Raw genomic sequence first — 25,186 nt, 5'->3', positions numbered from 1 at the left:
ACGTGGGTTTGATTGTTTGCACGGAAGACATGATAATCTAGGAAACTTAAAGTGGGGTCAGAGAGGACCGTGAGAACGTAGGCGCCTCGCTCTGGTGGAGCGCCGGACAAGGACCCCAACCCCAAACCCCCCAGCGAATGACGTCAAAAGACGCGCCGGGTAAGGAGAAAGAACGGCGCGTCCCGCCACCGGCAGGCGGTGCCTTTGGCTTGCGGCGCACTGAACTTCCGGCGCCGGCGGAGGACTGGGCAGGCACTTCCGCTTCAGGCTGGGGCGGGACCGGGCGGCAGCGGGAGGCCGCGCCCACTCATACGCTGCCTGCCACGACGGCAACACCATGGCTGGAGCGGAATTGCGGGCGGCGCTCGAGCAGCGGCTCGGCGCCCTGGACATTCACACGGAGGTCGTGGAGCACCCCGAGGTGAGGTTCCCGCTCTAAGAGTGACCACCGGGACAGCCCAGGTCGGAGTGGTGGTCTGCGTTACAGCGTCCATCAGGCGAGGCAGCTAAGACCAGGTGTTTCAGGGGTAACGTACCGTAGAAACGAAGCTACAAGAGCACTTCCCGGGTCCCAGAGTGCAAAAGGGACCCGACAGGACAGCCCAGGCCTCCCGTGTTGGGACTCTGAGGTTATTGCAAGGAAACCTTAACTCCTGGGAGTGATTTGATCACATCTCATGTTGAGAACTAGTGCAACATATGGAGAACTTGTGCATCTTAAATGAGTCTGGGGTGGTCAGGTTGTCCACTTTATGGGTACACAAGTTACCCAACAGTAAGCCATCTTTTCAGTGGCTACGATGTATCAGGCACCTTACGTACAGCAGGACACCAAGGTTCAGATTTGATCTTTTACTATCTTTGTCAGTTTGATCAGGAGTCAAAACTGACCTTTTGTGGCGTGGTACAAGTCACCAACCCCCCAAAAAGTAACAAAAGTGTTCACTCCTGTATTTTCATAAATTTCAACATGGTTTAGTGTACTGCAAATATTTCACAGAACCAATGTGTAATTTGAGTGGTGCAGGGACATAAAGTTTACCTAAAGGTTCAGTGACAGTTGATAATGGCTAAATTATGGTGATCTTAAGAATAGAGAAATACAGGAAAAGTTTAGTATTCTTCACTTTACAAACATAATATCAAAACTATATCATTTTCTTTTACTTTCCTCCCTCCCATATAGTCATATACTCTCCACCTTCTCTACCGGTGCATATTGCCAGTTTTTCTGATGTTCCGTGTCTGTTTGTCCAGGGTCTTATTCCCTGCCCTCTCACCCTCCCCAAGGTTACATATTTGTAGACTAGTGGTTGTCACGTGGTCTAAATGTAATGGAATGCTAAGGAATAGGAGTCTAGGGCTGCTGTAAACATTCAGTACCAAAATTTTAAGGTTAAAAATAAACAAAAGTTTCTTAGGAATGTGAGGGCTTGGCCAGCACATTGGAATAGAAGACTGGCCTAACAGAAACCGTCTGAGGTTCTTAGCTGAGAAACTGAGATGGCAAGAGCTTATAAATAATTATTTGGGCCAGGTATGATGGCTCACACCTGTAACCCCAGCACTTTGGGAGGCCGAGGCAAGAGGATCACTTGAGACCAGGAGTTCAAGACCAGCCAGGGCAACACAGCAAGACCCTGTACCTACAAAAAATAATTTAAAAAAATTAGCTGGGCATGGTGGCTAACACTTGTAGTCCCAGCTACTCGGGAGGCTGAGGCAGGAGGATGGACCCTGGAGTTTAAGGTTGCAATGAGCTATGATCGAGCCACTGCACTCCAGCCTGGGTGATAGAGCAAGACTGTGTCTCAAAAAAACAAACTAAAAAATAATTATTTGGTCATGGGCTAGAGATAGGTTTCTACCAGTAAAATTCAGGGTAATGAGTACTTACTTACTCCCTAACCTTTTAAACCCAGCAAGCAAAATACATGTAAGAGTGTGTGTTTCTGTGTGCACGTATGTACATGCATGTTTATTCTTACACTTCTCATTATGTGATATTTTATAGGTATTTACAGTTGAAGAAATGATGCCACATATCCAACATTTGAAAGGAGCACACAGTAAGAACTTATTTCTTAAAGATAAAAAGAAAAAAAGCTATTGGCTGGTGACAGTTCTTCATGATAGACAAATTAATTTAAACGAGCTTGCAAAGCAGTTAGGTGTCGGGAGTGGAAATCTTCGGTTTGCTGATGAAACATCCATGCTAGAAAAACTAAAAGTTGGTCAAGGCTGTGCCACACCCTTGGCACTCTTCTGTGATGATGGAGATGTGAAATTTGTTCTGGATTCTGCTTTTCTGGAAGGTGGACATGAAAAGGTATACTTTCATCCAATGACCAATGCTGCCACCATGGGATTGAGCCCTGAAGACTTTCTCACATTTGTGAAGAAGACAGGACATGATCCCATAATACTAAACTTTGATAAAAACAACTAAATGGGCTAATGTTTAGAATAAATTTATTTCTAAAAGCTGTTTTTCTTGTAATTTATAAAAGGCATTTAAAGTGTTAAGAATATTTAGTACTCTTGGTTTGGTGACTATCTAAATCACTCTAGGAGGAATACATTATTTCATCTTAGAAGAGTTCTTTTTATTTTTTGTTTTTGAGACAGGGTCTTGCTCTGTCACCTGGCTAGAGTGCAGTAGGGTCATCGTCGCTTACTATAATCTCAAACTCTCAACTGATCCTCTTGCCTCAGCCTCCCTAGTAGCTGGGACTACAGGCTCATGCCACAATGCCCAACACCTGGCTAACTTTTCTGTTTTTAATAGAGATGAGGTCTCGTTGTTGCTCAGGCTGGTCTCAACTCCGGAGCTCAAGCTGTCCTCCTGCCTCAGCCTCCTACAGTGCTAGGATTAAAGGCATGAGCCACCACACCTGGCCAAAAAGAGCTCTTTTTAAAAACGTATCGAGGCCGGATGTGGTGGCTCACGCCTGTAATCCTAGCACTCTGAGAGGCCAAGGCGGGAGGATCGCTCGAGGTCAGGAGTTCGAGACCAGCCTGAGCAAGAGCGAGACCTCATCACTACTAAAAATAGAAATGATTTGCACAGCTAAAAATATATATAGAAAATAAAAATTAGCTGGCATGGTGGCACATGCCTGTAGTCCCAGCTACTCGGGAGGCTGAGGCAGGAGGATTGCTTGAGCCCAGAAGTTTGAGTGGCTGTGAGCTAGGCTGACGCCACAGCACTCTAGCCCAGGCAACAGAGCGAGACTCTATCTCAAAAAAAAAAGTATCGAGGTAGTTTTAGCTCAGAGATTCAGCTCCCTATCTTTTATGTCAATTGCTCATTATAAGAATGCCTTCAACAATTAATGCTTCTATTATCATCTTTAGGGTGCTTATTGTACTTGAAAAGAACAAGTTGTAAAATAGTATGTATAAAATTTTGATAGTGTACATAAAACAGGAAAATAATCAAAAGGAATATATTAAATTGTTGATAGTGGTTATTTTGAGGAAGTAGAGATTAAGAATTCCCAGCAAGATTTTTTTTTTTTTTTTGAGACATAACTGTTGCCTAGGCTAGAGTGCAGTGGTATCATCATAGTTCACTGTAACCTTCAATTCCTGGGCTCAAGTGATTGTCCTGCCTCAGCCTCCTGAGTAGCTGGGAATATACTCCGGTGCCACCACATCCCACTTATTTTTTGTAGAGACGGTCTTGCCTAGGCTGGTTCTCAAACACCTGGCCTCAAGTGATCCTCCCGCCTCATCCTCCACAACTACTGGAATTACGGTTGTGAGTGACTGAGCCCAGTCCCCCACCCCCACCCCCCGCCCCCTAAGATACTTAAACATGGGGGCAAGGGTAAGGTAAAAACTGTTCATTATTGGGTGTTTGTTTTTAAACCAGTGATTTTTTTTTTTCAGTGAAGAATAAGCTAATTAACTGTCTAAAAATATTACAAAATTTTAGTCTAGAAAAACTACTAGAGGTAATTGACATATTTTTTCACCTCACTTAAACAAAATCCTTCAATTCTCATATTTTCCTCTTGTACAATCAATGGGATATTCTTAAAAGAACCACATTTTCCTAAGTTGATCACTCAATAAATAATTTCCATCTGGTAGAGATACCATACTTAATTTGTACCAGCATGTGTTACTAAAAGGCAAAAGCTACTATTACCTCATTTTAAAGATTCCATGTTTTTAACCTACTCTGTATTGTATCTCTAAGACAAAGAGACAATCTTAGGTTGCTCTGCATATAAAATGAAGGTACTGAATAGAATCATAGAAATTAAGCATCTTAGATATCTGGTCTCACTGCCCTCCCCACCTTATGGTGAAAACAGCCCCGGAAAGACTGATTTGCCCAAGGACACAGACCAGTTGCTATCTTTAATATTCTGCCTCCCAAAGTCTAAAAGTGAAAATAAAAGATTAGTTTGTGCAGGCTATTAGGTTATTTTTAAACTTATTTTGGGATTGACAGTATCGACGGTGTCTCTTCTCTTTCTCCCCAAACCTCTAATACTCATCCCAAGATTAGGACAGAATTAGCTAAACAAGGTTAAAGGTTATGTCTGACAAGTTCTCCAGGGCAAAGGGATAGGAATAAAAGAATAACACTTGGCTAAAAGGATGTTATTTTTAAATGATTACTAACCACTTGTTATAAAAATCACCTCTTGGTTTTATTTTTATATCAGTTTGATAAGTGAATGTTAATCCAACTTAATTTTTTAAGGAGAAACAAAGTTAAAAATTAAAATGAAAAATGTTTTTTTTAAAAGACAAATCAAACAATGATGTCTCTTTTGTTATGAGTTGGATGCCTGTGGCTGACATCAGGTATTGCCAAGTAATAAACATTTTGCCATTCAACTATGAATCCCTCATTAGCATTAGTTTTAAAGGAAATGTTACAGATTTTATATTATTTGATTTGGTATTTAATAACAGTTACAAGTACAATGGCAAACATTGAAAAAGAAAACCCTTAGTAGAAAAGAAAAAGACCATTTAAAGTCAGGTTTTGTTGAAGGGTGTTATAAGTGCAACTTTATCCATAAGCATTCCTTTTAAGGCATTTTCATTGTCCAAATATCTCAACATGTACATCAAGGTTTATATTATAAAATGGGCTCCTTTTGTATTACTCATTCAAGGCTTAAGGAAAAAAAATACATCTCAGGATTAAGTGAAGCTGAAAAGAATAACAGAAAAATTCACCACTTTTCTCATAAAATGTAACTTAAGATACAAAAGTTATTTAGTATACATTATTACTCCCCATTGTAATTCCAGATTAGGTACAGTATCTTTTTCTCTTCCTGACATAAACCCTTAAGACAGCACAGGCTGCAGTACTTCATTTTTGAGGTGGCTGCAATTCTGTAATATGCACAGTGATTTTTAAATAGGCTTTTACCATGCCTTGCATGAAAGGTGCTACATACAAACCTGTTTTATGAACTCTTTGGTAACCACCGATTCAAAAACTTGGACCAAAACATTTCCACATGGCCAGATCTGAAGCACATTATTGTAGCTCTGGGCCAAAGCTATTACCCTGTATACTGAATTCTTTAGTTTTCTTGGGGGTTTAGGTAGGTGTTGATTTAGAATAGAGCTGGATAATTAAAAGCATGTCAGGCTCCAGTTAGTTTCCAGTTGGCTTTACTATTTTGTTTGGCAGCAGCAGCAGTTTAAATAAAGGAAATGAGTGGCTTCCTACAAAGTTTACTTCTGAAGGTATCTTGGAGAAAATAAAATATTCATGTGGTTATTATCCAGTCCTTTCTTGAAATGGTCGGAAAAAAGTGATGAATATAATTCAGAATATTCATATTTTTGCAGTCTCAACGTGTTCCCTTGGTTGTCTCTTTAACTGTATTTCTCAGAGTCAACCTACTCAGATTTAGTACTTTACAGGCTGTCCTTCAGCATTTTCTACTTCAAGCATTAATGTGCTTAACTCAGCAGGTTCTCCATTTTAGGATATTAGTGTCCTGGAGAGGTAAGCTGTGTTATCACCACCCTCATCGGGCCACCTGACACTCATTAAATTTCAACTTTCAGTAATTGTTCTGGATGTATCCTAGTTGTGCAAATTAGATGCTAGCTAATATAAATCTAAGTTACCTACTTACTGTTTTTAGCTAATACATAATTTCTACATTTACTTTCAATTTATCCAACTAAAAATGAATTTACATTTTTACATGCAAGTGTGTCTCGACTGCCCTGATACCCATTACCAATTTGATACTTGAATCCAGGGAGTCACAATGGAAAGAAAGATGTTTCAAAGTCTAGAGAATAGGTTTTAAATGTTTCTGTGTGCAATATTTGTATTTTAGTAAGAATCCTTTGTATTTACATTTACATAGCACCTTTCATCCAAGAGCTTTGAAATGATTTAACTTTATGTAGCATTTGGTGGTGAAACCTCAGTTAATGGGGGCATTGAATTAAATAAGTTCAAGTTCTCTAACTTCCACTTCAACGATTTCTGGTCAACTAAACATGCTATCTCTCTTTTTTACTGATGGTCTTTTTGGAAAGCAGACTATGAACACAACATTGATACTCGCCTACTGAGGGGTGGGGGGAGACAGACACTGACTTTTCCCACAGCTACTGGGTTACTGATGAAACACACAATTCATAAACCACACACTATGGAATATGGAATTAATTATTCCAAAAAGTTCTTTTGAGCTGGTAATGAAAGCCTAAGAAGTGTACTGTTAAAATAAAAAATAGTCAATATCTTTTTCACTTTAGACCTTAAAGATTACTCTGATATTTATGTTAATAATGAATTTGCATTAATGAGTATCAATGCATTTTTCTGGATTTCATAAGAAAATAAAACTGTGATATAAAATTGGAACTACTAAAAAAATTGATGTTTCCCTGGACTAACTAAATCTACTTTTTTGTGCTTCTTCCAAATGTTTAAAGGTAACAAATGCATACAAATATTTCAAAAGTACCAATAAACAGTTATCAACTTTAATGTATTATAAAGGATAAGAACAGAAAAATTCTTATTAATAAATGATAACCTTAATAATAAATGAGCTCCTGGCAAAATGCAGATTATAGTAAATTATTTACATCAATTTTGCCATAAGAAAACTTCTTAAGCAACAGTCAGCTCTCAAGTTAAAAAAACTAACACACATACATAACCCAATACCAAAAAAGGGAAATGAGCTAAAACAGAAGAGCTTTATCTTAGGAATATCATTTGCTGGAAAACCATCTTACTAAAAAAGTTTCAGAAAAACACTTTAATTACCTTGGATTCATGTAAGAATGCTTAGTGTTGCTTAATGGGGGATATGGAAAGATTAATATCACTGTAATTTTATAACTCCTATTTAATTATGGATCTCTTAGATTTATCTTATAAACTGAATTTCTTTTGAAGTGCATCAAAATAATTGGTTTTAAGGAAAAAAAGTACCAACACATGCAGTCTGCTAACCAAATAAGGCTCTGACATGCCAAAACAATTTTCTTTGTATCTTGCTATATAGTACATTCCACAAAATACTACAGCATTTAATTTAGATTTATACAACTAAATATAAATGGCTAGATTTTGGCTAATACTTTAGCAGAAGCATTAAGCAAACACAGATAAATTCGTGAAACAAATGATGAAAGAAGTAGATTGTTCTTGGAGTACTTCTTGAAACACTTGACCTTAAAACAGTTGGTCCTTAGCGAGAGAAAGTCCTTTATTCAGTAGATCTTAACAGTACAATGTATAGTAAGTCCTAAAACTTTCTAAAAATTTTGGCAGTTGAATCCAGTAGTGCTCCTTGATTCAAGGAAGAAATGAAGGTTTGTATTTCTTGCCTGCTCTATTCACGAAGCATTGTTAAAAGTCTCCTTAAAGATTTTTTAAAATGATTCCTATAGTTGCTAGGTGTCTTGTTACTTCAGAAATAAAGGCTTCACATTGAGAAACTGAAGGACACTTTTCTCTCTGTATTTAGTTGGAAGGCAGAAAGAAGAAAGAAAATATAAGAAAAAAGTTTAAAGATAAGAGAGAGATAAAATATAGGACAGCCACTCTAAGAACAGCATGCACCAGATATTTCTATGGGAATGAGACAGTGACAGAAATCAGAGACAATTTTTCTTTGAGTGGCTCTTCAAACACAGGCATTTAGTTTATTCTTATCAATTATCAAGAAAATTGTGGGGAAGTTGTATTCCTACCATAGAAAAACTTCAAACTAAAAAAGGGAATTCCTCGAACGTTATTCACTAGTAAAATTAAATTTAAATTGAGAAAAAAAGAATTTTAAAAGGTTTGTTCCCTGCACTGACAGGTTAAAACTCATGGCAACCAGCTAATCTTGTACTAGTTAAATAGGACAGAAAGTCAATGAATTAAGCAAGCAATATTTACATCTGTTAATGCAATGTGCACTTGTTCTCATACTTAATTTGGTTAGTTTGTATAAATGAGACTAATCTCATTTGCATTTTAAGCAGGAAACTCACCACTTGGCCCACATGTCATGTAGTGGGGTAATAGAATTAGGAGCTTTGTTGCTCCCTTGACCTGTTTTTTGAATTTCTGCTTTCTTGTACTTTGTCCACATCTGCAGGAAAAAAGTATTTCATGTTACTTAATCAAAGGTTAAATATAATACAATTCATGAAGAAACTAAAGAGCTCTCACTGAGTAGGGCAAGGAGAAGGAAATCTGTAACTGGGAAATTTATTAATCTGACAGACATCTCAATACTTAAAGACTGATCTTTACATTTTAAAGCTATAAATAATATTCTTAGGTAAGCTGTAACTTAAAAAAAAAACCTATAACACTAATATTTTTTCCTCTCTTACCATCAGACAGGCTTACTTACTATGTTTATTTACTCAATGGTCACCATACAGTTTTAAAGTAAAAACAATCTTGCATGCAGCACCAGGAACATCTAGTATGAATATCTGTATTATTTACTAAGAAAACCACGGCTGAGGCATGTTTTGTAGGAAAATAATATACTTACTTATACAGCTAAAATTGGTTTAGTCACGGGGACTCAATGCATAAGAATATGTTTACAATGTTACACAAATCATATTGGGTATAATTTCTAGAACTTAGGCCAGGAATACTGAAAGCTATTCAGTTTCATCGTATTTAAAATTAGGGTACTAAATCTTCAGATAGTTTTTCAAATCATTTTGTGACGCTGTAGGATATTTATGGACGTGTCGTAGAAGAAATAAGTGCAGTGGCTCAACTGAGTCAGAGTGGCTTCAATTTTATATTAAAGATTTTTTTTCTTTTTAAATTTTGGGCATCTGTGTAAGATTTCATTTACAGAAAGTATTATGGTGACTTTTTTAATGTTTGTGAAATACTCGTTCCATGATTTCTAAGGTTTTTGCTACTGATAAAAATTTGATTCCAGGTGCTATGAAAAAAATGTAGGTTAAACTATTGTTGTTTTGGGGGAACTTTGACTCCACAACAGATGGTAGTTTCTGGAGGAAGTCTAGACTCTATTCTTGATCAGTCCTCAGCACACGGGGACACGGTATATATCTGTCTTACATGCACAGTATATATGTTCTTTTTGAAAACATGCTGTATATGTACCTGTAGCCATTTGGGTAGAAAATACTTCTTTCCTGTAAGTCTAATATTGTAAAATAATCACTCAGTTTTTAATATAGTAGTGTGATTTTTCAATGTATTTTGAATGAATACAGTCAGTATTTTAAATGTAAAGTGTTATGGCCAGATTTATAATATCTAAAAGGTTGAAACAGCTGTGAAATAATCTTTGACTCAATGTAGAAAACAAATAACACTAATTGACATTTGTGTCATATATGGCCCCGATCTAATCTCAGCTTTATCTATCATTACATTTTAATACTAGATTATGGAAAAAGAAAAGGGAGAATATTAGCACCAAAAATATTTAAAATGTTAGGACTGGGCAACAATTGACAATAAAATAGAATGATGTATTCATGCAGAAGGTAGTAAAAACTATGAAAAATTTCTGATTCCGTTCATTTGATTACCTGCATTAGAACCATTTTTAGTAACAGCTATGGGAAAAAAGTGTGGTCAAAAATATAAATGGAAGGGGCATAGTCCCCAAAATGATCTTATGTAAGTACAAGAGGGTATCTTAATTTACAAGGACACATATTTCATTATGCAAAGATTCTCTAGAGACTTTTTTCCTTTGGTTCAATTAATAACAGCTTAATACAATAATAGTTATAAAATAATAGTTTCCTCCCCACTTAGAAAGTTACATTTCAAGACATTCCTTCCAAGTGCCAGGTTGAGTTATCAGTAATATTTAGGCTGAATCAAAGTGGCAAAAACATTCCAGAGACAGAGCTAAGATACCCTCCTCTAGGAGTAAGTGAATCAGGGTTACAAATTTTTTTTTTTTTAATATTCTGGGAGTTAAAGATTCAAATTTCGCTGGTTAGATTTAAACATGTTATGAACACAGGTCATTTAAAATTTTAAGACACTGGAATCAGCAATAATTTCTCTATCTTATATGGGTTTCTTCTTTTAGCTAAAGAGAAACTGTATTTATTATGACAAGGTAAAAAGTTTATATTTATCATCTAAAATTTGTTCTACTAAAAACATACTTATTTGTTTAAATGGTTTACAAGTCCTTTTGCATTTTAGCAGAATGTATTTTTAAAAATTCTGTTTTAAGGAAATACATATATAATCTAATAATTAATTATAGAAGTAACAATTTTCACCACTCCATAGACTTGCTACCATTGCTACCATTTTGGAATAGAAGTAAAAATACAAATTTTCAACACAATGAATATGATTCGGTTTATTTCTTTTTGACTTTATATAAAAAAAGAACTAGAAAAACTATTGTTAACTGCTTCCAAGTAAATAAGTCATCTTGAAGGAAAGAGCTCTTGTATTTATCAGATGAAGAAAAGTGCAAAGAAATAAAATTAATACAAATGCTCCTAGGGTACTGTGTAAATCACATTTAAATTTGATGGGGTTTTCTAGGAATAACACTAAATTTATGAGTATTAACAATGATTTAAATCTGAACAATGTTTTATAAATATGAGCATTAGTTAATATTTACTATATAGTGTTAAACTGAATTATTAACTATTTCTTTGAAAATAAAACAGGACAGATGACATAAATGGCAAAAGAAAATGACATCTTTTTACATATTTTCCTTACTAATACTGTACATGTGCAATATAAAGTACACATTCTGAAAAAAAAGAAAGGAAAGGAAGAACAAGAGAGAGGAAGGGGAAGAAGAAGGAGGAAAAGAGAATATGAACATTCTTTCTTGGAAGCAACAAAGCAAACAGATGACTTGGAAATGCCTTCTTGGCAAGGTAGCATGCAACTGTTTTAACATGCTTCTGGATATCAAAGTAACAATCTTTTATCAGTCAACAAAAAATATGAAAGAAGAAAGCATGTATGGTTAAGGTTTTTCAAGGCATGCAGAAAATGTACAATGCAATTAATATTTCATGCAGGCTTTGATGTGGTTACACATTCACATTTATATACATGCTATCATGTACAGGTGAACACTATGCAACAATTTAAAATAAAAAATATAAACCTAGCCAAATGATACTTTTCAACAGCAGCTCTTCAAATCAGATTAGAGAAGCACAGTGTATATCAAATAACATCAATATATTGTGCAGTTTTGATCATACACAACCATATTCATACCAAACAGTTTGATTATCCTCAGAAACCAACAATGCAGCTTCTGTGTTATCAGGATAGAGGCATGCAGGAGTGACAAGATTATTGCTATTTACAGAAGACTGTGGCTTACTGTTACTGGAGTTCTGATTATCAGAAAACTGTTCATTATCTTCCTGTGCAGCTTTATCCAAAGAGGCAGAAGCCTGGTCAGTTACTCTGGTGACTGGCCTGGGAGGTAACCCACTTATATTACTAACTAATTCTGTATTCAGGGATAAAAATGGCTGAGATGAATGAGCCACAGTAAATGACCCTATGCTATTCTTTGCTGATATTCCAAATGCATCTCTAGGCACATTAATAGTGGCAACAGTTTGGTTTAGAAAATGTGACCTTTCTGTTCTTGAGTTTCTAGCCTGTGTATATAGAGACTCAGGCACACCTGTAGCTAACTCATCTTGGGCACAAGAACCTACAGCATATGTTGAACTGTGAAGTGTGTGAGAGGACCACTGGTATAAACGGTACTCACTAGATGCTGCAGTGGTGTTGCTATCAGCAGCAGCTGGTGGTGAATCAACTGATACGGGCAGTCTACTGTCCTTGGTCAAAAAATCATGGATGCTTGTCCTTCGTGTCGTTCCTTCGGCAGTAGAGATCACACTGCTTGCACGAGGTAAAGTGGCATAAGGGTTACTATCTTTTGATTGTCGTGACAGAGAAGTTTCTTTTACCAATTTTATCTTTCCTTGAGTGCCTGGTGTAGGTTTTCCTGCAGAACTAGTGAAGTAGCTTTCTTCAGTCTTTAGAGGACCAGGTCTCACAAACTCAGGCTTAGTTGTCCGTCTATCATAGAAGTCCCTTGGGGTTTTTCCACTTACTGACCTGGCCAGACCACAGCTAACTGGTTTGTCTTTTCCCAAAAAGTCAGAAGAGACAGACAAACTTTTCATTACTTCATCTAAAAGATTCTCTTGACTTGATGACTTTATCTGTTAAAAAAAAAAAAAATCAAAGTCCATTAGTGAATACAGTCATGTTTACTTTTCTGATACAGTAGACGATATAAAATTGCTGGTACTTCTTAACACTCCTTAACTGAAAAAAGCTCTAAAGTTCAATCACGGAAATTTAACTTAAGGTGTTCATCTAAATTAAGGTCACCATAGATAAAACTAACCTGTATTGAGGTAAGCTTGTTGCTTTCTTCCAAAAACTGTTGCAGAGTAACAATTTCACTTCCGGGGGAACCAGTTTTGATCTTGTGATGTGCTCGACTCTCTGATGTTTCAGGCATTTTGTGCTGGAGCATTGGACTTGATCTGGTCTGTCTTTTCCAGTACTGGATTGGACTGCTACCACTGCTGGACCAAGCCTCATGATCATGAAGCAGGCTAAATTCTCCACTGCTGTGGCTTTGTGGCCTACTTTGGCTACTAACTGCACCTGCTTTTGGAGTAAATGATGTGTTGAGGTTTCAATAATAGAAATGAGGTAAATACTACATAAATAATAATGTTTGTTGACTAGGTTTTAATTACATGAATAGGGCAACTTACTTTCACACTTTATTTATTTAGAAATGCTTAGTAAACCATGTTATTCCTTCATCCCTCTAACAGTTGTCTGCCATAGTCTGCTTCCTTATTTTGTCAAATTGACAAATACTGTAAGCTCCACAAGGGCAAAGACTTGCTTTTACCACACTATCCAGAGCCTAAACAGAGCCTCATATAAAGCAGGCACTCAATAGACTTGATGAGTAAATGAATGAATTAAATAAATGACTGAATATACATTTTTAAAAATTCAGGTTCAAATAATTGTAAAACACTTCACAATTCAGAACAAAACACGATTATATGAATTTTAAATTATTTCAGAATGTTGAAACCAAACTGTTCTAAATGCAAAAAATTCTATTCTGATTTTTTGCCTACGAAGTCCTCATTACTTACTTGAGGGCTTCTCTGTTCATCCTAAATGAATAATCTTAAAATTTTTTAAAAATTTAATACCACACATATAAGGAAAGACAAATAAAAACATAATGCAATTACTTAGAGAATTCCGGTAAAAGTAAAAAATTTAATTTGTATTCTTTTTTTTAATGTCTGAATCATCTGATTGTTCCTGATGGCCATTGTTGGTATGGTGCCTATATAGCCTTAAAAGACTCATTTGAGCTTGAGCAACTATATACAATGCCAATTAACTAGTTCTAGAATAAAAGTCCCTAAAATCTATGCTATTATTCAAGAGTATTGATTCATTTTGATCAGTAGCAAACTATATAGCACATCAGGACAGAAAATGCAGCTTTTCATGGTTTCCTAATCACAGAGAGTAAAGTGGGCCACGGAAGAATTTGGCTCAAGTTATCTAACATTTTACAGAAATAAGATTGTCTTAAATTTTCAAATCAGAAAAAATCTTCCTATATTTAGAATATATTTTTCTATTGGATGTGAGAACACAATTATTAAAATTTTAAAAATCCCCTCCCCAAAATCAGATGTTTCATATCACTGCAACAAAGTCATAGCATTAATGATAAAATAAAATTACAGCTGAGACAAACTAATTTCATAATCTAGAAAGCAATAGAACAAATGCATTCATTATAATTTGACAATTTGGACTATAGAGAATAACTATAATATACTGGTTAAACAATTCCAGAATCTGAGAGGCATTATATCTTTAAGGAAAAAGGTTTCAGTCAAGGTTTCCAGACATTTACATAAAAATCTCACCTTGGAATGCATTTTAAAAAATTAAGGGAAAAAAAATTTGAAAAACAAATTTTTTTTTTTTTTTTGAGACAGAGTCTCGTTCTATAGCCTGGGCTACAGTGAGATCCTCCTGCCTCAGCCTCCCAAGTAACTGGGACTACAGGCACACACCACGATGCCCGGCTAATTTTTCTATTTTTAGTAGAGATGGGGTCTCACTATTGCTCAGGCTGGTCTCGAACACCTGAGTTCAAAGGATCCTTCCATCTCAGCCTCCCAGAGTGTTAGGATTACAGGTGTGAGCCTTGAAATAATTCTTTATATGAGCTATACACATTCATATAGCTCTTGTTCAACACACACACACACACACACACACACAATAGCTTCTCAAATTAAAAGCAAAATGCTTCTCCCTTTTTGTGGATAAATTAAGCTAAAAGTATTTCTAAAATATGAGTGAGTTTAATGTACCTGCATCATGAGAAAATTAAGGACAACCATTTTTATGTCAAAGACAAAATGTAAATAAAATAAGGACCTACAGATAATTTAGAAGTATAAAGATGACATAAGACTTTTATCTGTGAAGATGAAAAACTGAAACCAAAATAACTGCTCCTGTTTTTACATTTGTATACATTGAAATACATTTGTATTACAATGTGAAAAGTATAAAATGTTCCAAAGAACTATGTTCCAAACATAGATGATTTGGATTTCATACTTTACCCCGGAAACTTCATCCCATCTCCCACTTTGTAATACTGGAAATGGATGGAGTACATTAATAAATTTACCTACAGCATACCTTTGACTTCATGGAGTGAAGCATTATTATTGCTATTGCTAGTGGATGTTCTGCCACTATCAAGGCTGGCTGGTCTTGAAGCTAAATGAAAAAATCAGGAGACAGTGTGATAAAACTAGCTGATGACACTGATGGGCTACATTCTGATCACAGAATGCTCTGAGGAAGCAATCATGCATACTTTCACAGGCTGAGCATGCCCACAGAGAGCTGAATCTTACAGATTAGAAAGCAAAGGTATTTCCAGGGTAGTTCAGTAAGACATTTTAGAACAGGACACTCCTGAAAACAACAGTTAAGATTCAAAAAAAAGAGGATAAAGTGCATATTTAGATTTGAAAATGAATTCGAGATGGATACCAGGACTATTTTAGTTGAATAGAATGACATGTCCCCCCAGTCCTCCCAAAATGCTAGTGATTAGGTCACTTACAACAGATCAGACAAGGAACCCTGCACATTGCAGAGATGCCATGAAGAGGATGGATGTGAGCATCTGCACAGTTAATGTCCTGCATTCCTATCCACACAAGGGAAACAACTGTACAGTTAACACTGTCTATGTTACTTCTTAAAATGCTGTTTATATATGAGAAATTCTTTAACATGTTATCCAGTTACTGTTAATAATTTAGTTTGGTAAGATACGATTTTTCAGAAAAAATCTGAAATAACACTGCAGAAAATTGGGTTTCTTAAAGTTCATCCTTTAAAATAAATGTTTTTAATATTTTAAACCAATGATAAAATATAACTTTTATAACTTTAACCTCATAAGAAAATGGTAACGAAATTACCTTTGAGGATTGTGCAGGCATACTTTATAAATGACCTTGACTAAAATAGAGAACATTTAGATGAAGCAATAATCTTAAAAGAGGCAAAAGGGAATATTAGGTTTGAAGAAATGGTAGAGGTAACTATGAGATGCAGGATAGAGAAAACATGCTTGCTGGCAATGCCACATTCACCTAGTCAATGCAAGAGTTTTAGCATTCGCATTCTGTATTTAATATGTACTCTCTAAATAAAGTTCATATCTTACCATGAACTCTTGATCCCGTACTAGAATCATCACTAATACCTTGTGGACTTATGTCTTCAAAGGATGTAGTATCTACATAAAATAGCAAAATGGATATAAAAATATTTTTGTTTAAAAAATTCCATAATAAAATTTTATTTATGCAGAATATGGAAATTCTTTTTCAATCATGTATAAAACATCTTGATTTAACATAGACTCAACCAGAAACTAGGAGTAAGAAACAGTAGCTCTAATGAGAGTTGACTTGCTTAGGGAAAACACCAGAAGCAATGAAACAATCTCCCCTGTGACCCTGCAGAGCAAAGCAAGAGCCTGGGTTCTGTGTGGTTCTCTGAAGTTGCAGTGCTTTTAGGTTTTTATAAAAAACTTCTATCACTCCCTCCTTTTTTCACCCTTTACCTGGTTTACTTCTCCTTTTCTTGTTAGTTCATTAGCTGTTTATTATGAAAGGAAGCCTAGGAAAGATTTTAATTATTTGTACAATGTTTTAAATTTTTGATATGACTTGAAAATTCTCCCAAATCAAATACAGATCAAACTTTCATAATTATTTCAGATTGTTGCTTTTAAAAAAGTACACAGGGGAAAGTCAAATTAAAATTCCTGTTGCCAACAGTTACACCACAGTGCAAATAGCAGACGGCCTATACCTTTATTATTAACCAATTGCTTGGATCTGAAGCCTGCAGAAGAGTTGACAGTTGAAAAGTTGATGGCTGTAGTAGAGAAGGCCATAGCTCCCAATTCTTTTCTCCTTTTACCCGTTGCAATATCATCAGGAACCTCCAAATTCTCAGTACTACCTGTCCACTGTCCTGCTAGGACCATGGACTGCACCAGGTCATTCATGGCTGGGATGCAAATGAAAGCAAATGAATCAGCATGGTTAATGTATTTGCTCTTTAATCTATTTTATAGTATAAATGATCTGGGTTTTGTCCATGAATTAATGCAAATGGACATCAAAAACTATAATCACAAGGTCATCTGAATTATGACATGCATTCAGCTGAATGAAATGAGTAGGCCAAAGGCTGATAAATTTCAGTAAATACTTTTATCCCACCTCCACCCCCTTTAAAAGACAGAGAAAGGAATTTTACTATGTACAACTGCCATGCTTTTGCGCAGTGATGTGCAATATAATTAGAAGCCTTCACAAGGTGGTTTTGTGATGACAAAAATGGAATGAATAAAGGTAAGATGGAGAGCAGTTCTTATACAGCATCATTATTGAAAATGAAAGAGTCCTTGGTCAGAGCAGGTTACTGAAGAAATTATTCATTTTATGAATCAAATAAGTAAACCATTCAATAAAAACCTGAAAGAGATGATATCCAAAGTGACAGACATTTAATGTGATTATGTAACTACCCATTCCACTTAGAAAAAGAAAACCCAGAATCTTATTATATAAAGAATGACAAACATTTTGAAGGGTTACAGGCCATTTTATTTATTTATTTAATCTGGTTCATTAAAAAAATAAATTCCTAATGCTAAAGGTTTTGTTGTATTTTCCTTAAGTAAATTTCTTTGGGAAAAAATCTCTATGGCATATAAAATTAAGGGTTTTTTTTTTTTTTTTTTTGCCAACTTTTAGAAAGCACTGAAAATTTACAAATATATTACATGTATTACTAAACATATGCATGTATATGTATCAGTGGACATACATATAATGCAAATCAGTGCCAGTTTGGAAAAAATTTTCTTCCAGCTCCTTGTATTAGAGGAAGACTGCACTTTGCAAAATAAGGAAATTGGTACAGTCCAGAGAAAGGTTAGTGAAAAATTAGTAATGAAAGCCAGTGTAGTCATTTGAAAGAAGCTGAACTGTCATAAAGTCTTACACATGGAACGACGGTAGCAGGCCTTCATTTTGTCTTTATCCTTCGGTCTGTTCCTCAAAAAGGGCAGTCTTTTCAGTGCAACCACTTTAATGTCAGAGCATGAGGAAAAACAGAAACAGGGAAATGAAAGAAAAAAGGGAGAAGAACAGATGGGAGTTAAATGTTGAAATTAAGGACAGAAATGAATGTTTGAGTTTCAGCTATGTATGCTATATTAAAGTTATTATTCTCATGCTGCTGAGTGATAATGAAATATGAAATATGTACTTTGATACTTTAAAATACTTGGAAAAGCACTGAAGACAATGATGAGGAACATATACTTTGAAAGATTGGATTGGCTACAGTCCTATAAAAACACGACCTGATTAGAATTACTTATGGAGGGATCAATTTTCCTAGTTAAGTTGTCAACGTAAACCTTTAAAATTAAGGTTATTGGTGGGTCACAGAGTGTACATGATGAAAATGTACAAAGCTCTTCAAGCCTCTATTTTCTTTAATCTTTCAAATCATAAGGTTTTATTTTAGAAAACAAAAATAATCTAGGAAAATGCATATTCTACTAGAGTATTTTAGCAATATACATCAACAAAAATTAGGGTGCCCAAGGGATGTTTAAAACAATCTAAAGAAACTTTTAAAATATCACATTAAAAGGCCAAGCGTGGCGGCTCACGCCTGTAATCCCAGCACTCTGGGAGGCAGAGGCAGGAGGATCACTTGAGCTCAGGCGTTCGAGACCAGCCTGAGCAACAGTGAGACCCTGTCTCTACAAAAAAAAAAAAAAAAACCAAACACATTAAAAACTTTCATTATTTTCTTAGGCTTTAATAAAGAAAATAAGAAATTACTTCTAGTTTTAAACTGGATTCTGGTGCATTTTCAGCAGCACCAGGGAAATATACATTCTTTCAACCAAAGTCTTTCTAAAGATGAAAAAGCAATTATATTAAGCTCATTTTACAGAAGGTTGGCTGGGGGAAAGAGAAAAAAGTATTTTGACAGTAGTAATAAATGTTAGCACTAAGCTCTGATAAAGCTAAAAGATAAGAAGGCACCCCAAAGCAAGCAAAAATGAGAGAAAACTATGTATAACATTTTTAGCTATTTTCAAGGGCTTCTTGGGTGAGTTTAATTTTGTGAATAAAAGTTGGGATTATCACTCAAATATGGGAATCATTAGGACAAAAATTAAAACATTCACTAGAATCACTAACAATTCTAAAGCTACATTTTAGGAAGATTGAAATATAAAAATTATTATAACTTTTAGAAATGTAATTTAGGACTTAAGAAAACAACTTGCATAAAGACTTAAAACATGTAAGGCCTGCCCGGAAAGTATCCAGCCACGGATACAATGGATACATGAATACAATGGCTGGGTACTTTCCGACAGCCCTCCTATTATACACAGCCTATGCTCTTTCTCAGGGTTTGCTATCATCTTAAAAATAATCAAGACTCTTTTGTCAAGCTGACAAGTGCCATTCATTAAAGAGAGTGCAATGGACATATAGCTTTTTAACTTGTTTGATCACTATTAGGAAGAGTCATGATTCATTTAAGCTTTTAAGTTGACCTGTTTCTTTTCAAACTTGGTAAACACAGCCGTTTTCAATGATTAAAAAGAAATGAACTGAAAGCAATATAAAAATGGACACTTAGCTAAAATAAAGCTGAGTGGTTGCAGCATGAACACATTGTCTTATTTAGATACTTTTTTTTGTTTCTGTTTTCAACTGTTTGCCAAAGACTAGTTGACTGACAGGTACTTTTCCTAAATGGACTGGATAAAAGGAGTTATACATTTGCCAGGTTGGAATGATTCTTCTTATGGCAAATAGTTTGTAGATATATAACGTTCATTTCCCAAAGCATACTGAACTTACGGGAGCTTTAGTATCACTGGATTTTAGATTTTTAAAATTCTAAAAGTGAACAATTGCAGAAAAGGAGAATATTACTTCCTTCTGATTCTTATTTTGGATGTTTCAGCAGAGAATATGAAAGAATGACAGATTTATACTTAATCAGAGAAGATGTCTTCAAAAAGACTATTGTACTTTTCTTGTGTATGCTCTTGTATCTGAATTGAAATATCTTCCTTTAATTTAAAAAAATTAAGTATACCCATTACCATTTCTCAGTTAATAAGATGACAGATATTTTATATCTAAAGTTAACAGATAAGATTAACTTATCAGCTACCTTTTAAGGAAAAGTTAATGATTTCTCTACAACAATAACTATACCCAGAGGTTTTATGTTGATTTATTTGGTAGACAAGTCCAGATAGCAAAAGACCCAGTGTAACAAGAATCTTATGTGGGGATATAAAATTAAATGCTTTCTTGAGACTAACCTATATATATATGTGCATGTGTACGATGTTTTTTTTGTTGCTTACCTATGGGTTCTAGTTTTTTGGCTGCTGTAGTTGCCTTCTGAAATACACTCTATAATGTCTAATATTCTATATCCTAAAATATTGTCTTTTCAGAGATAATTCACCTGAGGCTAAAACCTTGTGTATAGTTTGAGTGCTCTGAGAGTTGCCCATATGGAAAGTCAACTCCTGGGAGAGGAATCACCTGCATTTATCTTCTATTTAAAAAAAAAAAAAGTGTGTGTGTGTGTGTGTGTGTGTATGTGTTTTAATTTAGTGGCACTGGTTATTGAGGATGCAAAGTATCCTGTTTACATATTTTGTAAGAACACTGATAGCAGTCAACTTCTTAGACATCTTCAAAGGGCTTAGTATTAAATTATTTTCTCTTTCTCTTGAAATACACTTCTTTAGGCTTTTACTTTGCTCTTACTGTAACTAGTAACAAAATAAAAAGGTCATGAATTATATAGGGAACATTATAATGTGATAGTTCTAAATTTGTAATAAAAAATTAAATTATAAGCTTACACACAAACTTTTATCTCCCCACTTATTTTATAATTGATCCTTTAAAAACCAATCTCTAGATAATTCAATTTGATACCAAAGCATATGAGCAAAATCTTCATAATAAAATGCCTTATTCTGTTTAAGTTCTAGATAATTATGAAAATGAAATCTTATACATTTGTCTCGCTTGCTGTCATAATCACCCTATGAAGGACTTGCCCATATTAACAGAACTAGCAAGTAGCAGAGGTATTCTGGCTCCTACTTCAATGTTCTTTATGCAGTATTTTACCCCCTTGGCCAAATGATGGTATCCCTGTATATGGTATATCTCAGAAAAATCATGTGGTTGTGCACTATTACAGTATGCAACTAATTTTATAATCATATGAAATTAAAAAGAAACTCCATTTACCAGACTATTGCCCCAAAGGACTGCTGTAATTTTTTAGAAAGAAATCTTTAGAAAGGACTCTAAATCAATACTATGTTTAAAGGGTTTAAGCACTCACTGCTGCTTTTCTTGGTCCCCAAGGTTTGGCCATCTTCCAAAGAGTTTGAACCCACTGAAGAACTATCTTGACTATCTTGATGGGGAAGCTGAAGAAATCCTTCACTGGAGTCTGAGCGGGTAGGTGTTAATGTTAGAGATTTCTGACGTTCCCGATTAATATCCTTCTTAGATTTTATCAGTTTTCTCATTTTTAGAGTAATCCAGTTACCTCTCCTAATAGAATTAAAAAAATTCTTATCAGTCTAAAATTCAATATTTAAATCCTTCAAAAAATTAGAAGTCTTCACAGTATTAAAAATAGCATAGCTTTTTCAAAATAAAAATTCATAAAATTTGGTTAATGGTACCTTCTAGGAGGAGATGGGTCATAAAATTTGTACTGATCCATAATTTTCTCTTCTAATTTCTCCTTCTGCCGCCTTAATTCATTTAACTTATCACTATAAAAATAAAAAATTATATTTTAGGACATGCATATTTTACACAGGTGTGAATCATATTAAATTATTTTGTGACTATGATCTAACTTTTTCCAAAACATAAAAAAAATACAGCTATCATGATTGACAACTAAGAGTTTATTATTTATTAAGAATGCAATAGCCGGGCGCAGTGGTTCACACCTGTAATCCCAGCACTTTGGGAGGCCGAGGTGGGAGGATCACTTGAGGCCAGGAGATCGAGACCAGCATGAGCAAGAGTGAGACCCTGTCTCTATAAAAAACAGAAAAATTAGCCGGGCATGGTGGCGCATGCCTGTAGTCCCAGCTACTCAGGAGGCTGAGGAAGGAGGATTGCTTGAGCCCAGGAATTAGAGGTTACAGTGAGTTATGGCGCCACTGCACTCTAGCCCGGGCAACAGAGTAAGTGAGACCCTGCTTTAATAAAAAAAAAAAAAAAAAAGGGAGTATTTTCCATGTTTCTCTTTTTCTTTAAATTTACAAATTACTTAAAGGAATGTAAGATTTAAAGTTTTAATTCTTCAATAGGATTTATTTTATTTATTTTCCATATAATCTTGTCCTATACAGGAACTCTTTCAACATGTTTTTACAGCTATTAAACAAACATTATATCAACATTGGCTATTTCCCTATTTTTGGATCTTTAGTACCTCAAAAATCATTTTTGGAATGAAGGAAGGTGATTTATTACAATTTATATAAACAAAAAATAAAAATGTTGGGTATTTAGTTTGCTTACAATTATATAGATATAATAAATAATCTTGCAACCATATCTTTATGCAAATGCATTTTTTTTTCCTTTTTGGCAGAATTATTTAGGCTTAATTTACTTGTAGAGAATTATTTCCTGACCCCAGCAATGCACAAGTATACTAGTTTCACCACATCATAGTCCCATTTTTATGTTCTTGGTAGTATTTATTATAGAGAAATATCAAAAATCACAGACCAAACTAATTTCTTTAAAAAAAAAATAAACCCATAATGCCACAGAATACTATTTACTCAAGAAATATCAGTGATCACTTACAATGAGGAAGGTATAAAGTATATATAAAGATGAATAATAAGTAGTTCTGCTTATAATATAGTAGGAGAGAGAAGATATATACATATTTTAATCCAAGGCAGTGGCGATACCAAAATAAAGCACTGTGGAAGTACAACAGGAAATTATAACAGGGAAAATATTTCCATCTTGGATGACCAAAGAAATCCTCATGAAGAAAAAGGCCACATTAGATAGGCTCAAAAGATAACAATGCTAATTTAAGTAGTTTAGCCTGGATGTAGGCTGGGGCCAAGCCATGAGCGAGTCTTGGGTTTAGATTTTGCCCAGTAGGAAATCAGACATATTGAAAGATTCACTACAAAGTGATATTATCGGCCAGGCACGGTGGCTCATGCCTGTAATCCTAGCACTCTGGGAGGCTGAGGTGGGTAGATCGCTCGAGGTTAGAAGTTTGAGACCAACCTGAGCAAGAGCAAGACCCTGTCTCTACTAAAAATAGGAAGAAATTAGCCAAACAACTAAAAATATATAGGGAAAAAATTAGCTGGGTGTGGTGGTGCATGCCTGTAGTCCCAGCTACTTGGGAGGCTGAGGCAGAAGGGTTTCTTGAGCCCAGGAGTTGGAGGTTGCTGTGAGGTAGGCTGATGCCACGGCACTCTAGCCTGGGAAACAGAGCCCAGACTCTGTCGCAAAAAAAAAAAAAAGGTGGTATTATGAAATCTTTGCTTAAGGTATATTAACCCAATGATGGAATAGGATGTATCAGAAAGGTTGGCAATAAAGAAAGCATTCAGTAGTAGGCTAATGGGGTAGTCCAGTTGAGAAGAAGGCTGAATTACAGTGGTGGGAACTGGGAGGAGCTGATTTGAGAGATTCTGTGGAAGATGCTTTGTGAACAAATGTTGCCAACAGTTATACCACAGCACAAATAGCAGGCAGCCTATACCATTATTATTAGCAGGTGGCCTATACCATTGTTGTTGTTTTTATTATTCTTTTTCTAGAAATGGAATATTGCTCTGTTGCCCAGGCTTGAGTGCAGGGTGTGATTGTAGCTCACAGCAGCCTTGAACTCCTGGGCTCAAGCCATCCTCTTGCTTCAGCCTGGAACTACAGGCGCGTGCCACTACAACCGGCTCATTTTTAAATTTTTTGTAGAGATGAGGTCTTGCTATGTTGCCTAGGCGTCTCAAACTCCTGGCCTCCATCGATCCACCCACCTCAGCCTCCCAAAGTGCTGGGATTACAGGCGTGAGCCACCCCGCCTAACCGATACCTTTATTATTAACCACCTGGTTGGATCTGAAACCTATGGAAGAGTTGACAGTTGAAAAGTTGATGACTGTAGAACAGAAGGCCATAGGCCCAATTCTTTTCTCCTTTTACCCAATGAAATGTCATTAGGAGCCTCCAAATTCTCAGAACTACCTGTCACTCCTGCTGGGAGCATGTGATAGAGGCATTTGGCTAGAAATGTCTGACATGTAAGATGGATATTTGTGATTTAAATTCAATAAATCAGAATAGATTAAAATAATCTTTGGAAGTCAATTATATAGACATAAACACTGACACCTAGAAATGCATTAGTCACCAGGGGTCAGAATATCAAGACAACAAAGCTTTGGATAATGCCTTTGCTGAAGGAACAAGAGACTCAAATGCCCAGAGCTTTATGCACACTCAGTGCTTCTTAACCTAAAATACCTCTTATAGCAGAGAGTAAAGGAATACATATCCCTGAAAGGACTGAAGGTATAGTCCAAAGTGGCCAGCCACAAATGTGAAATTTCTTTGAGGTTTTCCATTTATCTTAGAAGTTTATGCAAACTCTGCTTTTTGCTCCATAATATACCTATGTGTTACTATAGAAATAATGTTCTCTGCCCCAAAATTCTGTAATAAAATTAATGCTTCAGAAAAATGTATGATGTATCCTAGTCTCATATGTGCCCTGACTTACCAACATGTACATTAAGTTTGAAAGGTATTTCCTTAGGATAATCTAGGAAGTAGATATTGTTATCTCTATTTTAGAGAAGAATAAACTAATGATCAAAGAAATGAAGTGACTCAACTCTGGTCACATGGCTAGTGAATGGAAGAGCTGGGATATGAATTAGTT

General features: G+C 35.4%; 2 protein-coding genes across 2 annotated transcripts in view; one reads left to right on the top strand and one right to left on the bottom strand.

Annotated features, from left to right (window-relative positions):
- Positions 1-262: 262 nt before the first annotated feature.
- On the top strand, positions 263-2,449 carry LOC138399485 (putative prolyl-tRNA synthetase associated domain-containing protein 1). The gene is made up of 2 exons (XM_069493877.1): positions 263-421; positions 2,015-2,449. The coding sequence occupies exons 1-2, from the start codon at positions 338-340 to the stop codon at positions 2,447-2,449; spliced, it is 519 nt and encodes a 172-aa protein (XP_069349978.1). The 5' UTR covers positions 263-337.
- A 5,465-nt stretch (positions 2,450-7,914) lies between these two features.
- The window catches only part of CCDC88A (coiled-coil domain containing 88A), a 123,290-nt gene continuing 106,018 nt past the window's right edge, over positions 7,915-25,186 (bottom strand). Inside the window, exons 24-33 of the mRNA XM_069494280.1 lie at positions 21,930-22,022; positions 21,581-21,795; positions 18,164-18,247; positions 16,961-17,161; positions 16,308-16,379; positions 15,263-15,343; positions 12,897-13,165; positions 12,249-12,708; positions 8,503-8,603; positions 7,915-7,978 (exon numbers count right to left, since the gene is read on the bottom strand). Coding sequence (XP_069350381.1) covers positions 8,539-8,603; positions 12,249-12,708; positions 12,897-13,165; positions 15,263-15,343; positions 16,308-16,379; positions 16,961-17,161; positions 18,164-18,247; positions 21,581-21,795; positions 21,930-22,022 — 1,540 coding nt within the window. The 3' untranslated portion in view covers positions 7,915-7,978; positions 8,503-8,538. The remainder of the gene's footprint in view (positions 7,979-8,502; positions 8,604-12,248; positions 12,709-12,896; positions 13,166-15,262; positions 15,344-16,307; positions 16,380-16,960; positions 17,162-18,163; positions 18,248-21,580; positions 21,796-21,929; positions 22,023-25,186) is intronic.

This window comes from Eulemur rufifrons, chromosome 19, assembly GCF_041146395.1.
Source record: "Eulemur rufifrons isolate Redbay chromosome 19, OSU_ERuf_1, whole genome shotgun sequence".
Classification (NCBI taxonomy): Eukaryota; Metazoa; Chordata; class Mammalia; order Primates; family Lemuridae; genus Eulemur; species Eulemur rufifrons.
The sequence above is the reverse complement of the archived record's forward strand: the minus strand, read 5'-3'. Positions and strand labels throughout refer to the sequence as shown.

Coding starts and splice junctions, on each gene's coding strand:
- LOC138399485 (XM_069493877.1), top strand. CDS start 338: ATGGCTGGAGCGGAATTGCGGGCGGCGCTCGAGCAGCGGCTCGGCGCC. Junction 422..2,014: donor AGGTCGTGGAGCACCCCGAG/GTGAGGTTCCCG, acceptor GATATTTTATAG/GTATTTACAGTTGAAGAAAT.